Source organism: Camellia sinensis, chromosome 15, assembly GCF_055761805.1.
Source record: "Camellia sinensis isolate YWXY chromosome 15, ASM5576180v1, whole genome shotgun sequence".
Classification (NCBI taxonomy): domain Eukaryota; kingdom Viridiplantae; phylum Streptophyta; class Magnoliopsida; order Ericales; family Theaceae; genus Camellia; species Camellia sinensis.
In genome coordinates, this window is record NC_138975.1 from 56418544 (window position 1) to 56427971 (window position 9428).

Sequence of the window (9428 nt, forward strand, 5' to 3'; positions counted from 1 at the left end):
TGTTCAATATATCGTCCGATTGAACACATGCAATGCAACACAAGATGCTTATCTTGCCTATTTTCCTTTGTCACTTTTGTTTACTCATTTTACATGATTAGTCCTTTAATCGATTAAGTCCAAGGTGAGAGTCTTCTAAAGAGAAAGAAGTGTCAACCAGGGGATGATTGAAGGCAAGAGAGAGGTCATGCCTTTGGTTAGTAGAAACCCTCAAAAGAGGATTAAAACCATTAAGCATAAACTCTATCCCAAGCTTAAAAAATCCCAAACTTGAAACAAACTCTCAAAAGCGATTGAAAGAGTGAGACAAATGAGTATGTGACAGAGATTATGATGTTGAGATTACATGCAAAATAACACTACAACATGTAAGCAACTCAAGCACTTCATGCTTAAAGGCCTAAAACACTAAACTAGTGAAGCCCTTTACACTACAACCATGCAATACAAGCCCCAAAGGACTTAACCAGCCCAAAATAGAGCTCAAACATGCCAAAACAGAGCCTAAAACATGTTTGAATTAAGCTAAGTTAAGCTAGAAAATCAAGCTAACATGTGAAGCAACCTAGGCATGGAAGCAAGACACAAGGAGGAGAGGTTAACCCCTCCTATTTTGGACTTCAAAAGTTGATTTTTACCACTGAAATAACTTTGATTTTCAGTGGTTAAAAGGGCCAAAAAGTTTGATTTAAAGATGGTAAGAAATGCACAAAAGGCTTCACAAGCCAAAGAACAAAAAAAGGAAGACAACCCCCTAACTCACCAAGGCTTAAACTACCATTTTCAAACCTCAAAAACAGAGTTTTTTGTAGTTGAAAACCAAGTCAAAACAGTACAAAAAGATAGTAACTCAAGTTATGCAAGACAAGTTTAAAAGGTAAGTCTAATACCTCTTGAAGCACAAGACAATTTCAAGCATAAATTCAAGCTCAAAACCCTTTCTAAGGCTCCAAGAAGACCTCCTAGAACCTCAGCACCAAGGTACTCAAGATTGATCAAGGCTCTATGTGCAAAAGTGTAGAGAAAGCTAACTACAAAGCACAAAATAAGAAGAGAGAGAGAGAGAGAGAGAGAGAGAGAATTTTGATCCAAATTGTCTAACTCTTCAAAATGAGGGAGAGACCCCCTATATATAGAAAAACAAGCTTAGAGCTTGTATTCATCCCTCCATACACGTGTATGGAGATGCACTTTAGTGAACAACAACTGGCACAGCTAACAAACAAATATCTAAAAAAGGAGAAAAATGGTCATCGGCCATCACCAGCGGCCGACCAGCCACCACTAATGGCTGGCAGGCACAAGCCATGGCCGATGGACTGTGGGGATGGCCAACAGGCCACCCTCTCCTCCAAACTTGAGCAACAAGCTCTTGGTCTACAACCAAGTACAAAATAGACAAGTTGAGAGGCTCAAAGGCAAGGCGCTCGGCCGAGAACTTCAGGCCCTCAAAATGAACACAAGCATAGAAAACCATCGAGTATTCAAACGATGACGTCCAAGTCTTGAGGAAGGTCAAAAAGGGAAGCCCCAGAAGTAAGCTTTCCAATGATGGTGGCCTCACAACTTAAGTCCGAGTGTAAAAAAGGATAGACCTGATTTAGTGAAGGCTGCCCAGTTCGCTCGTAACGGTTTCTGCCCAACTTCTTCCCCAACTTGGTTTCTTCTCTCCCTTCTTATTTTCTTCAACTCAAAACCTTTAAATAAGGTGTTTTGAAATATTTTTCAAAAAGTTCACCTCTCTTTCATGCATTTCCACTTTGTCCTTGCTCAGTTTACCAAAAAGCGCAACATTTAACGAAATGCGAGCCTCGGAACATTGTAGGAACTTTTTCAAAACTATTTTGAAAGAGAGCTTTTAAGGTCTAAAAATCATTGGTAAAAATAGTTTTGGTCCAAAAATGAGGTGTAAGGTTGGGATTTGACGCTCTCTTTGTGCAAGAAATCAAACCTTTGCACTGCACAACTTTCATCACCAAGTAAGCAATCAGTGGCACCCAAGTCTTAAGGGCAGTCAAAAATGGGGTGTCTACAGATGGTATCCTCGATTTGAACCCCTATTTCATGAAGCTCTAAAAGGTAAACAGAGGTAGAATGATCATCTTCTGCTGCAACTTGCCATGCAGATTTCAAATAGTCATCCTGATCTGATCTTTTTCGAAAGGCCTTGTAGTCATTATTGAGGCCTTCGCTCTCCGTCTCGTCACAAACTCTAAGAAACCCTCCTTTAGCTTTTGGCGGGTGGCTTCAAGATCACGAGTGTGACCTCGATCTATGTGTTTTAGGAGTATTGAGCAAGAAAGGCCTTAGCCATCTCTTCCTAGTTCTGTTTCACAGAGTACTCCAATTTGGTGTAACAAGTGGCAACTATACTCGACAGGATTCTTCCATAGAAAGAGAGTTTTTAAGGCTTAGTTAGACCCATCAGTTTTAAAACATCCAAGAAAAGACGGATATGTACCATAGGATCTCCAGTCCCATTGAAATGGTCTATATTTGGCATTTTGAATCTATCTGGGAGCCTTATGGGAACCTCTATGTACCCATCCTCAATGTCAGGAATGGAATTAAGGCCCTGTGCCTTTTTGAATTGCTTCTCAAGGTTAGCAATTTTTATCAAGGTCGGCTCAAAATCATTAGTATCAAGGGGATAAAGCTCCTCATTATGCTGCACCAGAGGTGTGAAATCTTGAGCTTAAGCCAACCCTTCTTGGGGATCCGAACCTGGAAAATCTTCAGTTGGCGGAGGTAGATCAAAGTTCAGCTAGGGCCCTGAGATTGGATGTGATGTAGGTGCCCCAAACGGTCTTTGCATTTCATCGTTGGCCTTATCTTGCATGGCAGTTCCATGGTTTAATGCCGATGCCGCTATCATGGCCATAACTTCTTCTAGACTCTATGCCATCACAAGTCTGTTGAGTTGAACAAAGGTGATCTAACTGGTGACTATCGAATCAGTGGAACCAGTGAGCCCTATTTGGCCCTTCTTTGCCTTGCCACCGATTAAGGAAACACTGGTTGCTCTTGAACTAAATCTCCGACCTGACAAAGTCTATCAACATGAGTCCAAAGTACCCGGGGGATATCAGAACCTTCTGAAGCTATGGTTCCAAGACTACCTAGCAAAAGAGAAAACAGGCAGCACCTCAGCCCAATTTTACTAGAACAGATATGATCATAGTTGAATGACTATGCTCTCTACCGAATTCTGTCCTAAAACAGATACTAACTTGGCAACTAATATGCACATCCCTGTACAGTTTCACTGTAAAGCACATACCAATTAAGTGAAAACCAAAACACCCCTACGATGGGATAGGGTCACCCTGTCCTAGTTTCGTCAGGAGCTATATGTTCACTACGCAAAATAAGTGGTTTCATACAATCCTGCATTCAGGTACACATCATGTCCTAGTTTGGAACAGTCTCTATGGTTTCCAACATGCAACTAGGTGACCACCTAATATACCTCTCACACCTAACACCAAGAAGTGAAACGAGGATCAAACGGTACAGCGGTAGTCCAAATTCAAGGGTTGTGTTCCATCGTAGCAGAGCCCGCAATCGGTCATCATTTTGGCAAGCTTTCCAAGCGAGCCTCCGGCAAACTGTTCAGGAATAGCAGATGGCAAAAATTGTGGCTTAGGTTCACCGATGCAAATACAAATGCAAAAAAACACATAAGTGTAGATAAAAAGTCATATCCTGAGTTCGAGTCAAGTTCTCTAAGTCCCCAGCAGAGTCGTCAGAAATTGTGGACTCACCTTTTTCCGCGCCCCGCCTTTTGGAAATGGTTTGAAAAGAAGGTCTCATAGTTTAGACTCCCGCGGTTCTGAATCTAGTCTCACAAGTCCAATATGAAACTGATAAACACCAAAGAGTCCAAATCCGGCAAACCTTTTTGGAAAATCGATTTTAAATCAAATAATGCCAAAATTGAACTGTTTTGCCAGATACAAAGTCACCACCTAAATATTTTATTTTTGAGAAAATTTAGGAAACCCTGACTCGTGCTGAAGGCCACGTGTCCGTCATCACCAAAGTTGCCTCGGCTCGGGAACTTGGGTACGAGAGGAGAAGGTCCTGAAATGAGCACCCCTGCTCGCCAGATCAAACATCGGCTTCTACTAATCATGATATGAAATTTTATAAACATTATGCATTCTTGTTCTGGTTATCAATCTAACCTTACTATGTGATGCGCGCAAGCAAGTATAGACTAGATCGCTCAATTTGGAACAATTCAACTCATGTTTGTTTGTGAAATGGGTTGAATTTTCCACCCTCAAGTGGGCTTAAAAGATGTGGATTTGCCACCAAACATAGTGGGCTTAAAACATGATTTGCCACAACAAAGTGGGCTTAAAACTCGCACTTGTTGAATCGTTCCAATTCAAACAATAGGCCTTCGTCCACAGACATTCAAGCTGTTTAGCATTTATGTACATATGCTCATGGCAAGCATGTGAAACATGGCAATATGGCAATCACACTCATGCAAGTATGCTAAAGCGCAAAACTCACCGATTACTCCAAGCCAAAACAAAAACTAGTTAGAAAGATGCATGATCCTAACTATGTTAAGATGCCTAATGTAATTAATAGGCTCGGCTACTAACATGGCTTATGAATCGATTTGAACAACATACAATTAAACATGTATTCAAAGAAGTATTGAAATGGAAATACAGTTTGAATGATGCGCCGAGCCTTGGTACATGCAAGACAAGATGAATGGATGCAAATATTCGAGAATAAGGTATGCTAATTGAAAATGTTCCTAATCTGACCATCAAAAGTGATTAAATAAAAAGGGAGAAAGACGTGGGGTTGGAAGACACACACACACGCACGCACGTTTATTACAACATTACGCCCTCGCGAAGGAGGGTCCGAATGAATAAGATAACTAACTAGCTACGCTAATTAAGCTAACAAATTATTACAAAAACGATTAAGCTAATTAATTACAACATGAACTAATTAACTAATCACAAATAATCACAACATTTGCGAGTATTAGCTATAACTAATTAACTAAACAAGTTAACTAAACGGCCTCGGGAAACGAGGGATGCATGCATACTCGGTTTCTTCACCCGAAAAGCCACCGTTTTGCTGCTGCGAGCCTTTTTTGTACACTTGAACACCAAAGAAGCTGTCCACTTCCAAAGCACCTCTGCTCCACCTCAAGAACACACTGTGCAAATTTCATTGGTGGCCGATAGGTGGCTTGTCGGCCACCACTGGTGGCCGGTCAGGCACTGATGACATGAACTCCTCTTTTTGCAGCAACAGAGAGCAGACAAAGCAAAACAGTGCATTCTCACAAATTATTTGCACATTTTGCCTCTCCTTTTCATGGGGAAATCAAATGAGGGATAAAATTTGGGTTTACAAACCATTAGTCAAGCAATTTCATTGCATGATGGCTTGGGAAACCAATTGTGCAAGTTCAATAAGTGCCAAATGAGACCAAAGGACCATCACCCTATCATGCATGATCAAGGGCAATGGTGACCAAAGAAAATGGCACATCTCATTTCATCACTTTTGAGTATGAAATGTCTCATTTCCCACGTGTTCAAACTAACATCCGATTTGAACACATGTAATGCAACACAAATGATGCTTATCCTGCCTCTTTTACTTGTCCAATTTTGTTTACCCATTTTACATTATCGATTCATTGTCTAATTGATTTGTCCAAAAGTGAATGTCTTCTAAAATGAAAGAAGTGTCAACCAAGGGGTAGTTCAAGGCATGAGGAAAGCTTCATGCCATTCGTAATGAACCCTCAAAAGAGGATTAAACCATTAAGCATGAGTCTCAACCTCAAGCTTAAACAGCCCTAAGGTTGAAACAACCCTCAAAACAAATGAAAAGTGAAAAAATGAGGGAGGTTGCAGAGATTGTATGTGCTGAAAATGAGTGTAAAGCAACACTAAAACATGTTATTAACTCAAAAGAATGATAATTAAAGCATTAAAACATCAAGCTAGTGAAGGAAATTACACTACAACTATGCAAAACAAGCCTCAACTGAACTAACCAGCCTAAAACAGAGCCAAAATAGGTTATTTCAGAGGCAAAAACATGCTGGACTTAAGCTAAATTAAGCTAGAAAAACATACTAACTCATAAAGCTAACTAGGCATGCAAACAAGACACAATGAGGGGAGGCTAACCCCTCCAATTTTGGACTTCAAAAGAAGGTTTTTACCAATGAAATACCTCTGAAATTCAATGCTTAAAAGGTCCAAGAAATTTGTTTTGAAAGTGGTGAATAAGAGCTCAAAAAGCTTAACAAGCTAAGAAACAAAAGGGATGGACAACCCCCTAACTCAAAAGGGCTCAAACCACCACTTTTAGGCCTCAAAAATAGAACCTTTTACATGTCAAAACCAGCCCTAAAATAGTAGAAAAAGATGGCAAAGCAAGTGGGCAAAACAAGCTAGCAAAGCAAGTAGTATACCTCATGGAGCCAAAGCACAAAATAGGCAACAATCCAAGCCACAAACACCTTTTAGAGCTCAAAGAGGGTCTCAAGCAACCTCAGCCCAAAGATAAGAAACTTTGGCAAAGGGTTGATAGGCAAACTAGAATTGTATCTCTACTTGTATGCTAAAAAGGGCAAAAGAGAGAGAAATCCAGAGAGAGAGGATTGTAGAGAAAGAGGCTCCAAAAATTTCCAACCTTGAAAACATTAGAGAAGGTCCTATATATATCGAAAAATTAGAGTGCAGGTTGAAAATATCAACAAAACAGATAGCTGGAGCTTTTGGGAGACAGTTGAAGGAAAATATCTGCAAAATCTGACCTTTTTGCATCAATAGTCGACCGACCATCACTAGTGGCCAAGCAGCCACCACTGATGGCCGAAAAAACTCACTCTTGGATGACACATGGCTTTCAAAGTCCATTCATGGCCGACACATGGCTTATATATGGCCGACAAAGCCCATTCATAGCCAGCAAACTCCACCAGTGGTCGGCCAGAAAAATCTGCTCTCCAAGTCCAACTTCAAATGGGCATATCTCCTTTATCCAGACTTCTTTACAGGTCATTCTTGAGTCTAAATTAGAGCCCCGGAAGTCTTCTTTCCATTGGTGGAAGCCTCACATCACAATTCCAAGTGTGAAAAAAGATATCCATGTTTTAGTGAAGACTGCTCAGTTTCGGTCCTAACCGGATTTGTGCCTAACTTCTCCTAGCCATATCTCCCTCATCCGGATTTGGATTTAAGAGATTCTTGAGTGTAAAATGAAGCCCTGGAAGTCAAATTTCCAATGGTGGTGGCCTCATAGCTGAAATCCAAGTGTACAAAAGGATAGGCCTAATTTAGTGAGGCTACCCAGTTCTCTCTCAACAGTTTCAAGCCCAACTTTTTCCCCCAACTAGGTTTCTTCCCTCTTCTCCAATTTTCTTCAAATCCAAACCTCTAAATAAGATGTTTTAAATATTTTTGAAAGAATTCACCTGTCTTTCATTCTTTTCCACTTTGTCCTTGCTCAGTTTAACGAAAAGTGCAACATTTAACGAAATGTGAGCTTCAAAACATCGTAAAAACTTTTTCAAAACATATTTTGAAAGAGAGGGTTTTAAGGAAATCATTTTGGTCAAAATAGTTTTGATCCAAAATGGGGTGTGAGGTTAGGATTTGAAGCTCTCCTTGCCGAAGAAATTAAACCTTTGCATAGCATAACTTTCGTCAACGAGTGATCAACCTGAAGCCCGCAAGTCTTAAGGGCAGTGAAAAATGGGATGTCTACAATGCCATTCTCGGTGGAGTTCGGTACGTTTGAGGCACCGAAGAGATTCAACATATTGAGGTTTCAGATCTACGATGGTAAGTTTGATCCAAACTTTCATGTTGGTCTGTATTTGAATTCAATGGCTTTGTGGAACAGAAACGAGCAACTGTTGTGCAAGGTATTCCCATTATCGTTTAGGGAGATAGCCTTGGATTGGCTCCATAAGTTGCTGAAAGGAAGTGTAAAGAGTTAGGAAGGCCTGGCCGAGACGTTTGTGGCCGAATTTGTTACATACAAGTCGTAGTCACTGAGGGTAGACTCCCTATTGGCATTGAAGATTACTGATGGCGAAGGCCTCATGGCTTATGCCAAGAGATACTATGAGGTGTACAACTGGATTCCGACTTGTAACCAAGAGCTGGCAGTCATGTCCTTCAAGAACAGCCTGGATGATAATTGCTTGCTTCAAAAGTCAATTGTAAAACCCCCCCACCGAAGAGCATGGAAGAGCTCATGGCACGGATTAAGAAGTATGCTAGAGTAGAAGAAAACACACAAGGAAAGAGGACACCAAAACAAGAAAGGAGAAACTGCTCGCTGAAGCGAAGCCAGGGAAATACCGACATTGACAGGAAAAAAATGGGAGTGAGGGCTATACAGGTAGTCAGCACGGTATTCAGGATCTCAATCTATATGGTTTTGGATAGAATCAAGAACCAGCCATACTACAGAGCACCGAAGAGAGTCCCTGGCGAGTTCACGGGCAAGAGCATTGGGAAGAATTATGCCTACCATAATGAGGATTGGCACATGACTTAAGGATGCAGCGCTCTGAAGTCACACTTGAAGGATTTGGTTTGATAGGGACACTTGAGAGACCTTGTGGATGAGGCAAAGACAAGGAAAGAACACATGAGGCTATCCCAAGCACCAGCAGCAGCATCTCTACCGCCATAACCGCAGCAGGTGGATGGGCTTCAGGTAATCAATGTGATTCACTCGAAGGTAATGAGAATGAAGTTTGAGGGGAGACCCAGATAATAAGGCACCTGCAGCATGTATATTAGGTCCAGCAGAAGAAGCCTAAAACAAATGAATATCAGGGACCGATGATTTCTTTTACTAAGGCAGACTTGGATATGGTGCAACATCCACATAATGATGCCCTAGTGATAACTTTGAAGATTAGAGATTGCCAGGTGAGACGCATATTGATTGATCAAGGCAACTCTTATCACATCATCCAGATGATTTAGAGCAATTTGATAGTTCTATGGTCAGATTCAACGAGACACCGACATGGCCTCTCAAAGCCACGAATATAGAGGTGTAGACATGGCCTCTAGATGACTTTGGGAAGACCATGGTTGCATGCAATGAGAGCTATTCCCTCAACGCTGCACCAACTGTTGCGATTCCTGATGGAACATGGGATTGAAGAGGTATGAGGAGATCAAGTACAGGCAAAAAATTGCTCCATGGCAGCAATAAAGTACACCTACAATGTAAATGAGGCAGAAAGTGCAAAGATTGAAAGTAAAGACCACAAGGTCTTGGATGATGTCTGCAAAGAGCCTCCGGACAAGAGCGAAGAACTCCTTAAAAAGGTTCTTGTACAAGAAAAAGATGAAGGGCGATTCTTCCTCCTTGGCTCTGGCTTAGCCGAGAAAGAA

General features: G+C 41.2%; 1 protein-coding gene across 1 annotated transcript; it reads left to right on the forward strand.

Annotated features, from left to right (window-relative positions):
• The first annotated feature begins 7774 nt into the window (after positions 1–7774).
• Positions 7775–8574, forward strand: LOC145813008 (uncharacterized). The gene is made up of 3 exons (XM_082908264.1): positions 7775–7933; positions 8093–8162; positions 8228–8574. The coding sequence occupies exons 1-3, from the start codon at positions 7775–7777 to the stop codon at positions 8572–8574; spliced, it is 576 nt and encodes a 191-aa protein (XP_082764390.1).
• The last annotated feature ends 854 nt before the right edge of the window (positions 8575–9428 follow it).

Excerpts from the sequence above, each read along its gene's own strand:
- LOC145813008 (XM_082908264.1), top strand. The coding sequence starts at position 7,775 with ATGCCATTCTCGGTGGAGTTCGGTACGTTTGAGGCACCGAAGAGATTC. Across the intron at positions 7,934-8,092 it reads ACGAGCAACTGTTGTGCAAG|ATTACTGATGGCGAAGGCCT; the intron begins GTATTCCCATTA and ends TTGGCATTGAAG. Across the intron at positions 8,163-8,227 it reads GTACAACTGGATTCCGACTT|TCAATTGTAAAACCCCCCCA; the intron begins GTAACCAAGAGC and ends TTGCTTCAAAAG.